This window comes from Echiichthys vipera (assembly GCF_963691815.1).
Source record: "Echiichthys vipera genome assembly, chromosome: 6".
Lineage (NCBI taxonomy): Eukaryota > Metazoa > Chordata > Actinopteri > Perciformes > Trachinidae > Echiichthys > Echiichthys vipera.
In genome coordinates this window covers 17,316,916-17,333,330 of record NC_139831.1, presented here as the reverse complement: position 1 = coordinate 17,333,330, position 16,415 = coordinate 17,316,916, and the positions used below count along the sequence as shown (strand labels likewise).

The following is a 16,415-nucleotide window of genomic DNA, read 5'->3' as shown; positions in this document are numbered from 1 at the left end:
GTTTAACGCAATGCGAAAGAATTGTATGTTTTATTATTATCATGTTTTTACTCTCCAATACGTGGTACTGCACATTTTCACAGTGAAAATGGTAAACATACCTACAATTTAATCTACATGTTTCCTTCAAAGAGCACTGAAATATGAAAACACTAAAATGGGATATTCTTCTCAAGACACCTACTGCTGGACACCAGTTTGACGTCTCTTCTGTCGAGGAGTCCTGCTTGGTTGCTGGTCTCACAGCGCACTGTGACCTGCTGGGGCTTGTGGAAGGTCACCTGGCTCCGCACCTGGCTGGTTTTGCGGGTCTCGCTGTAACTGACGTTGGTCCGGATGCTCAGCACCTCTGGCTCCGGTTTCAGTGGTTGCCACGCCGCTGTCTGGTTGCTACACCTGCGGCAGGGCGTGAGATCCCCAGACAGGGTCAAAAGAAAACCAAAGCGGACGCAAATGTCTGTGAGTCGTCAGTCCCCCCATGGTGTTTGTTATGTGACAGTTGTGCGAAGAATGGGTGAGTTACTTGTGCATGCTGTCACAGCTGTACCACTGGATGGTCGGGGCTGGGACCCCCTCAGCTACACAGGTCACCAAGTGTCTCTTCCCAGGGAGGTGGTGGTCAGTCAGGTCTTTAATCTGAGACGGAACTACACACAGGGGGTGCAGTGGCCATTAATCATTACTGACGTGAGTGGAAACAAAGTGTGTCCTTGATTTTTCATGTGCACTTTCAAATCGTCTGTCCTTAAAGACCTAAAACTATACACATATACTGTATGCTGTGATTATTTTTAAAACAGCCTCTCACCTTGGACCTCCAGGTCAAAGATCACTTTCTTTGTGTCGTCTCCGTTCGTGACAAGGACAGAGTAGAGGCCCTTCTGCTCCGTCCTCACCCTCACCAAAGTGAGAATAGTTACATACCTGAGGTAGGAGAAACATTGACAAAAGGAGAGTACATTTCAAATATAAATATATATTGCTCTTATCCTCCAATACGTATGAGCTGCTAAATATCTGTCACAAAGAGGAGCAAGATTTGAGGAATGAATACATCGCTGGGATTGATGGGAGTCTTCTTTTAAATGCGACAGACACAAGGAGACTCAGTACAAGAAGTACTTGCAATTTACTCTTCCTTCCTTTACGTGTTGTAATTTTTTGTTTCAATCCAGTAACGTTTACTATAAAAGATATGGTCAAATCTTTCCGCAATTTTTATTTGTGGTGAGGGGCTTGTTTCTCCATCTGAGAATCCAGCACGTTGATTATATATTTCAAATATGTGTTGGCAAAAATGTGAAAACAACGGCAATTACAACATAGTTTAACAGCATTTAACTGAAAGAGATTTGTGAGTTGTGACAGGGATCTTGTGTTTATGGTTCCTGTGTGATGAAAGATAGTCCTGCCCTCTAGAGAGTATTGTGTTTCTCTCTGTGGAGCCTTTATCAGGTGGTGACTGACGAGAGCTGGATGCCTCCGGAGGCCCTGACAGAGGTCCGCTGCTAATTGTTTTAAAGTATGAACTCGTATGAGGTCTTTAATTACTTTATGGTGGGTAGACCATGTTTAACAGGTTTGGTCGTATGTCTCACCGGATCTCATGCTCTTGTCTGGTTGTGATGGTTTTATCTCTCTTGATGGCGATGCCGTCTTTGCTCCAGCGGACCTGAGGGGGAGGGTAGGCTTCGATCTCCACTCTCAGCTCCACGTTCTCCTGCAGCTTGGCTGAAACGTTTTGTTGCTGAGCGGCCTTCACGTCCACGAAGCCTCGCTCTGAGCAAAGAAAATAACATTATGAGCAACATAATGTCATCAATATGAGCGACCTCGTTGGTATACAAGCAACAAGTACAATACACAAGTCATGTGGTGTGTTTATATAAGAATATAGATGGTGTTACTTCACTGGATGGCAGGCTGAAGACAGTACTTTTGCTGCTGCCGCTGACCTTCTGTGGCCAGACACTATCTGTCTTTTCCACTGAGATGTCTAGAGAGAGCCACTAAACTGTCCTAGTCTCCATGGAGCATGGCGGTTCAAGTTATTCAAGGATTTTATAAACATAACACACCTCGCTGCAGATAGAATAAGCATTCACAGACCCAAACACATTCAGTGTCAAGAGAGAATGAGAAGGAGAAGCTCAGTATGATGGATCTTTGCTTTTATTGGCTCTAAAGTTGCTGCTCACAAGATCACATATCTGCTTAGATGATGGACTTGCTGTATGTTAATGGTTGACATCAAACATTTTCTTGTGTACTTGGAGTTTATTCCCAAAAGTCTAAATATAGAGCTGCTGTAGACCTCGTTTTTCGAGGTATCACTCAGGGCGTCCGCACCGTGTGAACGGTTTATTTCACACTTTGAACAGAAATAAATAGAAGTATTATTCATTTCCTTTAAAAGAAGCACCTCTTTCACCTTGACTTGTGAGGGTTTACATAATGAGCAGTCTTCTCTCTGTCAGCGAAACACAATAATAATCTACCCGGCATCAGTTTGTTTTACTTTTGTGCGTTTGTGTGGGTTAGTCTAACCGAGCACAGTGATGTTGACGCTGGCAGATGCAGTCTGGTCTTGGACACTCTCATGGACGTGGCAGACGTAGTTTCCGCTGTGGGACACAGTGGCACGAGGGAAGATCAGGCAGGAGCGCATGTTCATGGCAGACAAGACATCTGTCAGCGGCTCGACCTCAACAACCTTGAAGAGAGATGGAAATGACTAGGATGTGACATTTTATTAGCATTTTGAATACGGTCAAATATGAGCAGTCAGACATTTCTGGATTTATTGTATTTCTTAAGATACCACACATAGGTGAGTTTTGCTGCTTCCTTAAAGGTCCCATATTGTAAAAATGTGTTGTTTAATTATTATAACGCAGGTTAAGTTGATATATTAGTAATACTGTGAAAGCAGTCTGTATTCAGAAACTGTCTCTTTAAACGAGCTGTCAGGACTTCTGTACGGTTGTGATGTCACAACTATAGTATAAATACATAGAAATTGCTGCTGAAGTGCAGTTACATGCACCGGTTGCAATAAAGGTGCAGAGACGCAGAGAGTGCAGATGCAGAAGACCCGGAATCGCTGGCCAATCAGAGCAGACTGTATATGTAGACATGTATATTCAGACAGACAGTATGAGAGAAAGAATGTGTTTTTTAACATTAAAGCATTTAAACATGTTCTATTAGAAACCTCAAACTGAACCTGAAAATTTGCCTTGTTTGGGACCTTTGAGTAACATTATTTACGGTACAATAAAACATTCCGTGGAGATAGACGCTTCATCATGATCCAAAAATGAAACCAAAAGAAGTGATTATTACAACAAACACCACATGATACCAGTAGAATTTCACAGTGGGCTAAAAATTGAGGTGTGTCTCTACATCTTGATGCGATTTGGGCTCGGTCATGAGGCCTGAGAGTGATCACGAAGAGAAAACTGAACAAAAGCATTTATTATGCTCAACTCCTACTCACCTCTCTGTTGGGGATCTCCCAAGAAAAAAACACTAGCTCCACTCCGTGCACTGTGCAGTTTACTGTCAGCGGGTCGCCCTTCTTCAGGACGGTCTTTGACGCATTGATGTAGGCGTCGAGGGCCTCTGGGACTGGGACGGGAAGAGAGAGTGTGGGGGAGAGAAGGAGGAAGAGGTGGTGATGATGAGATTTATCAAAACAATATGTTGAAAAGTGTCCTGCACTACTAATTAATCACAGAATAGTTAAACAATCAACCCCCCAAATTCTTATTTCATTACTCAAAACAAAACTTTGTAGCTGGCTTCACAAAAACTTCACAGCTCCACTACTAAAAAAAAAGTTCTTAAAAGCACTAATTGTGTTTTCTAGCCAATTTATTGCACTCTAGTACCAAATGTCCAGTATTTGTCTCATTATCTCCTCACTAAAGTACCAAATCTTCCACCAAAGGTGACCAAAGCATTTGTGTTAATATGGTAATGAATTTTACTTTTGAACTGACAGTGCAGTACTTGTAGATTATGCTGCAAAGGCTGTTTGAAGAAATGTGATGGACATTTTATGGGTATTTTTATGGCGCTTTAAAAAGATAGACTCATTAACTTTAATAGTTTGGGTGTAGGCAGAGATTGAATTAAAGGGGCCCACTATGTGTGTGTGTGTGTGTGTGTGTGTGTGTGTGTGTGTGTGTGTGTGTGTGTGTGTGTGTGTGTGTGTGTGTGTGTGTGTGTGTGTGTGTGTGTGTGTGTGTGTGTGTGTGTGTGTTTGTGTGTGTGTGTGTGTGTGTGTGTGTGTGTGTGTGTGTGTGTGTGTGTGTGTGTGTGTGTGTGTGTGTGTGTGTGTGTGTGTGTCTGGAGTTTCCGCTCTCACAGGGGTGATTTTTATTTTTGGGAAAAGTTGTTTCTCTAATCAAACTCTTTGACCTCAACACCTACCGACGATGCTGAAGACGTAGAAGGCCTGAGACTCTTTCACCTCCCCGTTCAGCTCTCCACGGCACACATAGGTCCTGTCCTCCAGTGAGGCCTTGTACCCCTCACTGGGAACATAAAGCCCCCTGATGGGCAGATCCGTGTCCCTCTCATACAGGGTGACATTGATGTTCGGATTGGTGACCACACAGGGGATGGTGGTCTCCTCGCTGGTCTTTGTTACCATGCCGTGGGAGCTCTCTATGAACCACACATCAGGGTCTGTGGACAGAAACGTGATCCGTTTTGTTATCTAAATTACGGATTAAATTATTCCTGTGTGTACAGTTCTGTAAATCACCTTCAGGGGATCCACTTTTTAGTATTAATATATGTACATAACATCAGCATGTTAGCATGTTTTTCAAATGATTTAGTACCAATTGTCCAAGGTTTCCCAAGATGTTCCTGGGGCTCTCTTGCTACCATATTTATTTTTCTTTTTTTGTGGGACAACAATGTACATCAACAGCACACAAATCAGCATGTTTCCAGTTTTTAGCATGATTGCATGCATCTAAAGCCCTTTTTTTAACCAGCAAGAACCTTTGAGGAACATATTGTGTTTTGACTGCAGGGTCCAGGGTCTAAATTATGTTCTGGGAACATTTACCCCCCATAAAAAAAAGTCAGTTTGATGACATTAAAAGTTAGGCTTTGCTGTCAGCTTCCCAACTCAAAAGAGATTGTGCCAACAGGTAGAGAAGAGAAAGAGAGCAAGTAAGAGAAAGAGACAGCACGGTGCTGCGAATAAGAGAAATAAAAGGTTATTTTCCCATCAACTTCGCAGTTTCACTGTACCGGACATGTGTTCTTAGGCTTGCATGCACAAGCGTATGCTGCTGGCAGGATCAACCAGGTAGCCCCCTTCTAGCATGGCAATTACACAATGGACAAATAAATAACCATCAAACACTCAACAGATGATTTACTGTGGAGACAGACGCTCTTTCTACTTTTTATTTCAATCATTACATCCAACGTGCAGCAGTAAATGTAGTCGCAGTGAGACAGTCGCAGTGAATTTTTTTTTTCTACATGATTTTGAAATGGAAGGGGTGGGCACACACACTGTACTGGAGGCTGCAGAGTGTGTTAACCCGTGTTAACCCACCAGCATGTTGCTTTTTCATATGTCAGTGGACTAATTTGCTTAATCTTCACAAGTCTTTAGACTACGTCGCAAACACAGATAACAATGGGCTGAAGGAACCTTTTAGTTGTCCCAGGAAATTTGTGTTGAAACGCAGCTTGAATGTACTTTATTTTGTCATTTACTACTGTAAACACATTATACACTACTCACAAGTAGTATGTAGTGTGAAATTAAAGGAGCTTTTGTTTTAGATACTCTCATGTCCACTTCATACTGAGTCAATCTTAATTTGTTTTTTCTGTAAGGCAGCAAAAGTTAAATGACAAACCAGGCCTCACCTGGAACAAAGACAGCCACCTCCTTAGTTTCTCCAGTGTGTCGATCAACGCACTGATACACCCCCGTGTGCCTCCAGCTCACGTTCCACAAGGTCAAAACAGTGGCCGTGGCGCTGCTTTGCACAATTTGGTAGCTTTGACCACCATTTTGAGATCGTTCCACTTGGAAGTACGGAACATCATCCCTCTTAAACTCCCACGTTGTGTCCCCTGAGCCAGAGCAGGTGAGGGTGAGAGAGGAGCCCTCAGCCAGGGTAAGCTCTTTGTCGTCGGGCGTGATCTCCAAACAGAAAAGCTCGGTGCAGTAATACAGGAGAGCTGCAATTGGCATAACAAGAAAAAAGGGTCAGGTTAGAGGTCAGAGAGGCAGCAGCATGAGGTCAAAGGTTAAATCAACAATACATGCCAGATCCTGTCCTATCTCTAAATGATGAGGGATACGAGTTGTCTGGAGTGGAAATGTGGGAGGATAATGATGCCTCGTCAGTGACAGATGTGTTTGAAATGGCAGAGGTCAGTTAGAATGCATCAGTTGCATTTTTAATATGTTGTAAAAAGGAAAAAGGGTCAAACAGTCCACCTAAGCTTGGCATCACACTGTTCGCTTCCCTGCAAAAGAACATGTGGTCCTGTTACATATTTCACTTTTTGATGGTTCATTGAAATTGAGTTGTCACCTGTAACCGTGACTGTCAGACGGAGCGTGGACGGCATCACCCTCCTCATTGTGGAAGCCTTCGATTCACTTTGTTCTGCTAGACAGACAGAAGGGATAATGCAGATTAAATATCATGTACCCTTTTTGGAGATATATTATACCTCGCATATTGCTTCCATCATTTTTTTCAAGAAACACAAATAATTCTGTCCTCAAAAATGTCAATACATTACACAAAAACTACAGGAAAAGCTTGCGTGCGTTCACCCCAATTGACACAAAACAACTACCACAGTTGACATCTCTCCATAAGGCTTCATATCGTGATGGATGCCCTCGTGAGCTCCAGAAGGGTCAGGTTAAGCAAGAGTTTAAAAAATAAATCCCACTGCACGTCAGAACAATCTGCTTCCAATCACAGAAAATGCTCTGCTCATACTAAAGTTTGTATTTTGAGTGTTTTTCAAGTCGCTTTCTGGCCGGCACACAGAGTCAGAGGTGCAGATCCTGCTCAATCTGGAGGTATTTGATGCCTCGCTGCACCGGGACAGAGCGACAATGTCTGGCTCTTTTTGTTCCCGGTTCACCAGCATTCTGCCCACTAACAAGCGGGTCACTGTGTGCAGCTTTGCAACACGCTCACTGGCAACAATGCCGCGTCCAAGCTATTCTGGAGCAGTGCTGAGATTTTAATTGGTTTTGGTGTAAACAAGAGTGAAAATGAGGGCATTGACATAAACTGCTGACACAGGAGCATGCTTATTGTGAAAGGTTGCTTTGGTTTTGTAATACTAACAGGGTATATTGTTGTACACCAATGCAATATCAACATTATTTTAGAGCTATTGGGGTCAAGGGTGGCTTACACTTACTCTACCACCCTCCCAACATGAAACACTGTTAGCCACTGCAAAGTCAGAAGGAAAGATTGAGGAGGGGAGGAATGGTTTGTTATTATGTTTGGGATGGGGGTTAAGCATTGCAGTACACAGACGTCTGGAAACAGTTAAGGATGGATCACAGGCCTGTACGCAAGAGGGTGGGAAAGAGAGAGAGGGCGGAAGAGCAAGGCTTGGGAAGAGCGAGGGTGGAGGAGGAAGTAAAGGAGGGAGGCAGTGGAAAAATTGTGAAATGTATCTTGAGAAATCTTACCCCATGTTTTTACTCAATAATGCAATCCAATTTTACAATCTCTATTTTAAGAAATTGGACTATCTTTACGCATTATGTAAGAGATCTTAATTTTATCTCTGACTACTCTGAGTTTTCTCAGTTTTCATTAATCAACTGAAAATATTTAAGACTGTATGTACAAAAGTAGTTTTTTTTTAATTGGCTATATTTAAAGACATAAAGGAGATGAAAGATCACTTTGGCAGAGGTGGTGATGTACAACAAGTTCTATGACTAAGCCAAAGTCAGTTACTCAAACCAAAGATACACTTTGTCTTTTTAAATTAACTGTCTTTGGCACTTCCGCTCCCAAAATGAAAAGCTCATGAGTTGCTCCAAAAACATGACTGGTCCATTTCCTCCCCGGCCTCCTGGTCCTAATAAAAAAAGGGTGAAGGAGAGGGAGAGACTTTTTTTTCTTTCTCTTGTACTTCACACACATGTGCACATTCACACATCCTTAAAGGAAGAAAATGCATGCTGCATTTACAAAAGCACAAACACACACACTCACACACACACACACACACTTCTATACCCACTATCTGCACACACACACACACACACACAAACAGAGCCCCCCCGGTTATCTTCCCATTTTTGTCACTAGTCTCTGTGCACAGTTCACGTTCCCACAGTATTTCTCTGGAACTTTCCCAGGACCGCTGATACACTTGGGGCCCTGCTAGTGATGACGGCAGGAGTAGGGTGGGTCACCTTATTCCCCGGGGGGGCCGAGCAAACAGCAACGAGGGACCGTCCACTGAGGAAGTCATACATCTGCGCTTACGAGAACCAGTAACCTCAGTGTCAGGGATGATGACTTTGAGCGACAACAGCCAAACGCAGCGACGCCAAAGGCATGTGTCACTTGGCAACGTGAAGACTAACACAAGTTATTGTGACTGGCTGCTGATGCTATTTCTGCTGAAACAAGCCAAAGAGCTGCAGGATATGAACGTACATCTGAGATCAGCAGAAAATCGAACAAGAATCTCTGTGTTCAAATCTTGCTTTGGGGGTCTTTGAAAAGGACGGAAAAATAATGTTTGGCTACTGCAACACTATGAGGTTTTGTGTTGACCATTGGGCACGGTGGGACGGTGGGGTGGGGTGGGGGGGGGGGGGTCTCTTTGAACGAAGAAGAAATCTGACCCTCAAGATAGGATGTGCTGACTAGGATCAGTGGGCCAAAAGGAGCTCTTCAAAAGAGTTTGAGAGTGAAGACTATTACGCGATTTATCTAACATTTACGAACATGCAACACTAACATCAAAGTTGTAGTATTGGTGCAAGAGGACACGTAAAGGTCCCATATTGTAGAAAGTGAGATTTCCATGTCTTTTTTCATTATAAAGCAGGTCAAGGTGCTATATAAATACTGTGAAAGTATCAAAACATTCAATCCACAGAGAAATGCACACAGCCTGTAGTCAGAAACTGTTTCTTTAAACGAGCTGTCAGGACTTCTGTACGGTTGTGATGTCACAACTATACTCTCTCTGTGTAACAAACCATCTGACGAGTCAGGTTAGGCTTTTTTGGGTAGGAGGCTGAAAGAGAGGCTCTAAAACAAAGAATATGTTGGGTTTTTTTATATTAAAGCATGTAAATTGGTTCTGGTAGAAACCCGAACACAAGTATGAAGCTGGAAATGAGCATACAACGAGACCTTTAAGGGTAGTCCAAAACACAGTTGAAAACAGTTTTTGTGTTATTCTCTGTCATGGGCAGGTATTTGTGCAAGACACTAGTCATGACACTAGTGAATCTGCCAAGAAGGTTTGGCAGTATGTCAGCGACTTTGTTTTCCACTTAATAAAACACTTACACAGTAGTTTCACCACTAAAACAAATAGAAGCTCTGTGGTGTTTGAGACAGTTTACAGTAAAAAACATCTTTGATATCAATAAGTCAAATCAAGTCAAGTGGCTCTCAATCTGAGGATCTTAAAGATGATTGAAAGGATCTGAAAAACATTTTTCTACCTCAGATGTTTATTGTTGTCTTCTTAATCTTTTTGAAATTGAATACTCCATTCCCGCAATGATCATGGAGGTCGAAACCAAACAGTGTTTATGTAAGTGATGGCGCAGTAATTGCCATGACAGATAAACTTTTATCCCACTGTATAAGTTTTCCCACAGATGCTGGGAATTTGGTGGCTGATTGACCCCTTCTGAGTTTAAAAAAAACAATGCTGCTACACTCAAAGTGTCACCAGTTAACGAGGAAGAATGCTTAAAATCAACCTCAGCGGGACGCAGGCAGCCCACGCACCACCCCACAGCAGCCTGTAATCCCACTTCTGGGATTATCTATATATACTGTAGCTGCATGTTTTATCTAAACATCTGGCAGTGATGAAGCAGTCCTCGATGAGGTGGGAACTGCTTTGTGAACCACATTTGCAGCCAACTGTTTGCTTGAGTGTGTCCCAAGGGGGGGAAAGGTTGCATTAAAATCTATAACAAAGAGAGAGAAAGATGTCCAAAAAGCCTGCAGCTGGAGAGCTCTGGCTTCCTGTACAGGGAAATTTTCTGGCCTTGTGTGGGTGTACGGCTGTGATGCATCAGTGACACAGCAGACCACCACAAACTCTAACCAAATACTCATGTGTGCAGAAATCTGTGATCTGCAGAACAAACATCTCCAAATTAGCCGTCCGTTCTTTCCAATGCAAACAATTATAGATCAGATACTATCACTGATGCTGGACGCTTTATTGGGACATGTACTAAATCATGTCACCGGAATAGCTGCAGCAAAAGATAAATGTACGTGCCATACTCGTCTTTTTTTTAGTTTTCAGAAGGAACAGTCAGATTTTGGCAAGCTCTGTGGGAAAAAAAATGACCCAGTGTGTGTCTTTGTTCAAACAAACCTCCATTTTTATCACTTGTCTTGGACAGACCAGCCCCCTCTCCCCTGAGGAAAACCTTCTGGTCCCTCGGTAGCAGACCCAAGATGCACTGCTCCCACCCCAGGCGGGCTCGCGGTGATGTGCCAGACATGCGGTCATATGGCTTATACACATACTGTACATTACCAGAGCTGTAATAATGACGGATAAAGTGCAGGCTCATGATTAAAAAGGCGGTTTCAGCTGGGAGAGCACACATGTCATCAACATGCTGTCAAAATATATGAGATACTGTAAACAGGAAATGTGTGCAGTCTGTTTATGGAGCCTGTGTTTGTATCATAATAATCCATCTTTGCATATTATCAAAGAAGAGAGGAAGATAGTTAGTTCTTCAGCTTTTTCCATGTAGAAATATCAGTGACACACAAATCTCTTTGATTCGATCTGGTTTGTTAAAAGATTCCCTTCGCCATGTGCGACACCCTTAACACAACATGTAAGAAAACAAAGGGTATAAGTGTGTGAACTCTTATACTGACATAGTTTTTAAACTATAGCCTATACACCAGCATAATGTAATTCCAGAATTCCCGTTATGGCTTTTAGTTCTGGTGTTTCACCCCAAGATGTGCAGCGGCCCCATCTGGACGCCCCTATGAAACATTTCTGGGGCCACCACTGCCTACGAGCAGATAAAAAATACAAAACACTATAACAGAAACAAGCTACATATTTCTACCCTCCAGAAACCTGTCTGTGTCATTACGTTTTGGGAAATGTTGAGTAACCGTTTGCAGAAAAGAGGTTTTAAATCTTCACTGCGATAGCTGCAGGGTTGACAGAAATAGTTACAGATCCGGCTCACTTACACTGACCTCCAACAAGAAGTTATACAGTTGGACGCAGGACCGGGAAAACTTCTGTATCATCAAAAAAAAAACAGCTTGTTTTCTGCAAGTTGAGAGCTCTAAGCTTGTACTTAAGACATCTCAAATTTGTATGATCGGATCCTGGTACATTTACAAAAAAAAATGCCCTATACTGTTAATCCTGTTCATAAATCTCCCTCTGGTTTTGTTCGGTTCAGCATTCGGACACAGTGACTGTGAGTGGTCTTACCTCAGCAACCAAAGTGACTCTGTACTCACGCTGCGACAACAACACATGTTTGGGAAACTGTGGATTCTGGTTTTCTTCCTTTCAAACAGAGCTGTAAATGCTGTTTGTAGTGGTGGTGGTGGGGGGGGGGGGGTGCAAAGGGCTTCTGGGTAAAACGGTTGTAGAATGACAGCCTCAGTTGTGGCTAGTGTTTGATATCAGTTTATTGATCTAATTTTCTACTCATTTGGGAACCTAAATGAGGGAAAATTATTAAGTTTGGCAAAAACTAAAGCAGCTGTTGTCATTGAACTCAATTTTCCTCATTTTCTTGAGCAGTAAATCTTTGAGTTACTAGATAGGCTGTAATTTGGTGTGGGCTTTGTCCCAGCCTCAGTCAATTAGACTTCTCATAGGGAATACAGCGATATCCGATATATTTGCTAGCATAAGCAGAGCCCCATCCTCCAGTGTTTTTCCTCGAGACCTCTGCGCCCTCTTTTTCTGGCAAATCGGCCGTCACACCAACACTTAAGGGTATAAGATCCCCGACCTGCCCCATGAGAAATAAGGGACGCCTACACACACTCTGACACACCCACAACCCCCTGACAGAAAGAAACAGAAACAGCTGAATACAATTAGGCCCAACTGGCTTTAAATTCCACTCGTTTCCTTAAACATGATAATGTTAAAAGGAAGGGGAAAGGAGGGAAAAGGGTGACAGAGAAGCATCGATCTGCGTGATAATTTAAACAATATGTGCAGTTTTGGAAAAGTTATCTTTTTCATTTGCAGCAATCTTGGAATAGCTCTTTTGGGGTATGGTTTTCTATTGACAAATCAGAAGAAATGCCACTGACAAATATTACTAGAGCTCAACTTTCTCTGAAAGTTGCTCAAAAGACAAACAGAGAAATCCGGATTAGTCTCTATTTTCCACTGTGTGGAATATATTCGTATCTTGTAAAAGCAAAGGCTGTTTTCCTTCGTCCTCCTGTCTTGCTGCCCTGTATCGCCAATACCAGCATGTTTTTGTTGGACTGAGGACAGCACACACTCCAGAGAGAAAGAGTGGTGCTTTAAAAGAATCTGATGGAGACCAAAACTTCCTGCTGAAAATCTGGATTTTTCCTTATGCTGTAAATTCAGAGAGGAGATTGTATCTTTCTGAATTTACAGGGAAGAAGAAGTCACATCCTTCACTTGAGTAAAGGTAGTAATGCCAGAATGCAAAAGTAGTCTGTTAATCCCTTGAAAATTTTAAACCGTACAGGAATACACTTATTTGAGAGAGAGTCATGTCTGCATAGTGAATATGAAGCCAGCAGTAAGGTAGCTTAGCAAAGAAAAAAATGGCTCAAGATTAATTTTAACACAAACTAGACATAATGTTAAGTAGTGAGCTGAAGAAATGCTGGTAGGCATGCATCTCTCTATAGCATGAAATATGTATGACAAAATAAGCAGCTCTCAAGTAAAAGATCAGGAAAAATATATGCTTGATGGAGACTGTGTACGACGTATGGTTTGATCAGACTGGATTGACAGGAAACCGGTTCTGTTTATGAATATTAATCTCAAAAGTTACTATAGTCGTTCCCTGAAGTCAATGTAGTGGAGTAAAAACAAATTCCCTTATATGTAGTGCAGTAGGAGGATAAAGTAGCATAAAACCGAGATACTCAAGTGATGAACTTCTCTGTTTCATGTTTGAACATTACATCTTTGCATTTTAAGGCTGATTTCCCTCTTAAACGTTTGCCATTATGACTCAAAAGGAACATTTCCTCCAGGAGTCGTCCTACAGGAGTGGCTGCGCTCTGGCTGAAGATGAGATGCAGCTGCCTGTCAGCTCTGTGTGAGTGGGTGGGAGGGGAAGAAGTAGGAAACGAGGGGGGGAGGCCAGATGGACAGGCAGCCATACAGGATTCTGTATTGCTGCACCACTTAGTTCTGATCTTTAAGGCTAGAGGACTCAAATAAGTGTCTAATTACAGCATTAAAGAAGCAGTGAGCTATTGGCCCGAGCTTGAGACTGATAGACTTCCAGGGAAACAAAAGCTCAATTCAAACATATGATGAATTATGAATCATCCAATAAGTGACCACTGGAGAGTGAGTCAGAGATGGATATATCTAAATATAAAACACAAGATGCATTCACCAATATGTGTAATGATGTGATAATAACATGTGTGAGTGCTCTCAATGACTTTGTACGCTCTATACTTCATCCAAATCTAAACAACATCACACTAGTTTTGAGAGCACGGCGGCTCAACAGCTGTGTGTTCAGCCCACGGAGGATAAATCACAAGAGAACAGACAGAATGGGATCAATGTGTTTCGAAAAACTTGCTGCCGAGCTCAGGCTGTTACATATCAGCGCATGTGAGCCAAATCAGACTCCTGGCATGTTTTCTGCATGGTCATAATGTGAAGCACATTTTCTTTAGAGAGAGAGAGAGGCTGGCATGCGGAGAGCCCTGGAGAGCCAGGAAACAGCTGATGACGAAGGATTAGGTCTGGGCCAGGGGAGTGGAGCCGACTGGGCCCGCGCTGCATCAGGGCCGGGGGAGAAGAGCTCTGCTCCAGTACATACCAGCAGCCTGACGCACGGGGAGAAAAATCCCCCACCGGTCAGGAGAAGACAAATGCGACAATGTTTTACAAATCCACGCTATAAAGATTTGTCAGGGTGTATCCACTGTTTTTACCGTGGTGCTGTGAAAGATTCAGCAGGAGACCTCCAGCTGTTGGTACAACTATGATATGAATGCAATACAGTCTTAATACCACTGATGGTAAAAGTATGACATGCATGCAATTTTTCCTACAGCTCATATTAGAATCTGGCCCAGACGGAAATATATGCAGAGCCAGGGAAGATCAAACACTCCTCTACTCCTAACTCTAGAGGAGGAGAGCAGCAGACACAGAACACATGCCAATGTTGTTTTGATTACAGCTTATGCTCATTCAGATGCCCCCATATCAGAAAGGTCATCTGTATAAAGAAGATGGATGTGCAGTTAACCAACCCAACCACTTAACACCACAGCAGCTGTACAAAGCAGAGAAGCGAGGAGGCTTTCAGGTGCAAAACATATGGCGGATTAGGGTGAAAAGAAATGCATGCAACATGTGTTTGCTGTGAAATAGTTCACATTGCTATAATGTAACTCATTCCAGGCACTAAAACCTTCTCCTGTGATGAATGAGAAATGAGTCGACCGATTGTTTATGTCTGCCGGGCTCCGCGTTCCTCAGACGAGACAAAATCATGACTTTATGAGCGATTCACCTTTAAAAAAAATAAAAAGGAACGGCTGCAGCTTTGAGCTGTAAATTCCATCTGGTATGTGTTATCTCTAAAAGGAGATCCATCCTTGCAGTTACAGAGGATGCTGGTGACGTTGACTGATGCCAGCGCTGATATCACTGCACAGCCATGGCTTTGCAATGAGCTTCTCCATGTATCAATGCAGAGAAGATTGATTCTGTTAGGGTCATTCACAAGGGGAGGAAAGAGACTGATGGTCTAGCGGTGGGGACCGCCGGTTCACTCAGGTTGACTGAAGAGAGCTGTATAAACAAACCATTTAGCAGTGAAGCACAAAGTGAAGCACATACAAACATCTTGGGCTAAAGAGCCCAGTGTGTGTATGTGTGTGTGTGTGTGTGTGTGTGTGTGTGTGTGTGTGTGTGTGTGTGTGTGTGTGTGTGTGTGTGTGTGTGTGTGTGTGTGTGTGTGTGTGTGTGTGTGTGTGTGTGTGTGTGTGTGTGTGTGTTGTGTGTGTGTGTGTGTTTGTGTGACACCCTGGGATACCTTGTCAAACGTATTCTCTTAGCGAGAAGATAAACATAGTTAAAGTTGCACCATGTAAAGAATGAAAAGGTGTCTATGTGCAGAGATGCAAGCCATCCCCAGGTTGATGTTTGAACAGGTTGCTCACACTCTTTCACATTGTCATTCCTGGTGCATACACATTCAAGAATGTGGCTGACAAATACCACCGACAGGGACACATTACTACTAACTAGCAACAGCATCACACAACAAAAACAGTCTTAAATCAGATTATTCATCAGCTTAAATCAAAGTTATATGAACCAATGGTCCAGTGATGTGAGGCTGAAGTGCATCCATTCTCTGACAGACAGCTATGAAATTGAATGTGTCACAGTTGGCTGGCTAAGTGAATTTTCATCACTCTGTACAGTTCATCTTCACTTCTGTGAACAGCTGCCAAGCAGCCATGACGAAAAATAAAAACCCTTGACAATGACAGAGACGTAAGACCTCTTACCTTCAGAGTGATCCTAGAAGCATAGAAGAGGCTTTCCTCTCTCTCTGAGGAGGGAGGTTGCCGGTCAAGCAATCGGTCTCCTCCTTCTGAAATCAGAGCAGAGATTTCCAGCTGGTTGTCTCTACAGGGGATGCTTCCTCAGATGTATAGATCCCTCAGATGTTCAGAGTCTGAGGTTAATCTCTGCTGTCCCAGGAGTCCGCCGGAGGAGGAGGTACCGCTCCGAGCCCGGCTGTTTGTTTAGTCAAATCACAGCCCCGTGGGGGTCTCCTCTCTCCTCTCTCACACTCTGGACAAGCTGCCCTGCCGCTCCCCAAAGAGTGCTGTACATTTAAAAAGAAGTGTTCTCAATGGAGTCATGCACACACACACACACACACACACACACACACATAC

General features: G+C 43.0%; 1 protein-coding gene across 2 annotated transcripts in view; it reads right to left on the bottom strand.

Annotated features, from left to right (window-relative positions):
* The window catches only part of pdgfrb (platelet-derived growth factor receptor, beta polypeptide), a 30,641-nt gene extending 14,226 nt beyond the window's left edge, over positions 1-16,415 (bottom strand). Inside the window, exons 1-10 of one of the 2 annotated variants that reach the window (XM_083915834.1) lie at positions 16,020-16,415; positions 6,588-6,665; positions 5,911-6,228; positions 4,441-4,698; positions 3,503-3,633; positions 2,548-2,713; positions 1,599-1,779; positions 809-924; positions 524-647; positions 185-396 (exon numbers count right to left, since the gene is read on the bottom strand). In XM_083915834.1, coding sequence (XP_083771960.1) covers positions 185-396; positions 524-647; positions 809-924; positions 1,599-1,779; positions 2,548-2,713; positions 3,503-3,633; positions 4,441-4,698; positions 5,911-6,228; positions 6,588-6,636 — 1,555 coding nt within the window. In that variant the 5' untranslated portion in view covers positions 6,637-6,665; positions 16,020-16,415. The remainder of the gene's footprint in view (positions 1-184; positions 397-523; positions 648-808; positions 925-1,598; positions 1,780-2,547; positions 2,714-3,502; positions 3,634-4,440; positions 4,699-5,910; positions 6,229-6,587; positions 6,666-16,019) is intronic. The other variant, XM_083915835.1, reaches the window with a different exon arrangement.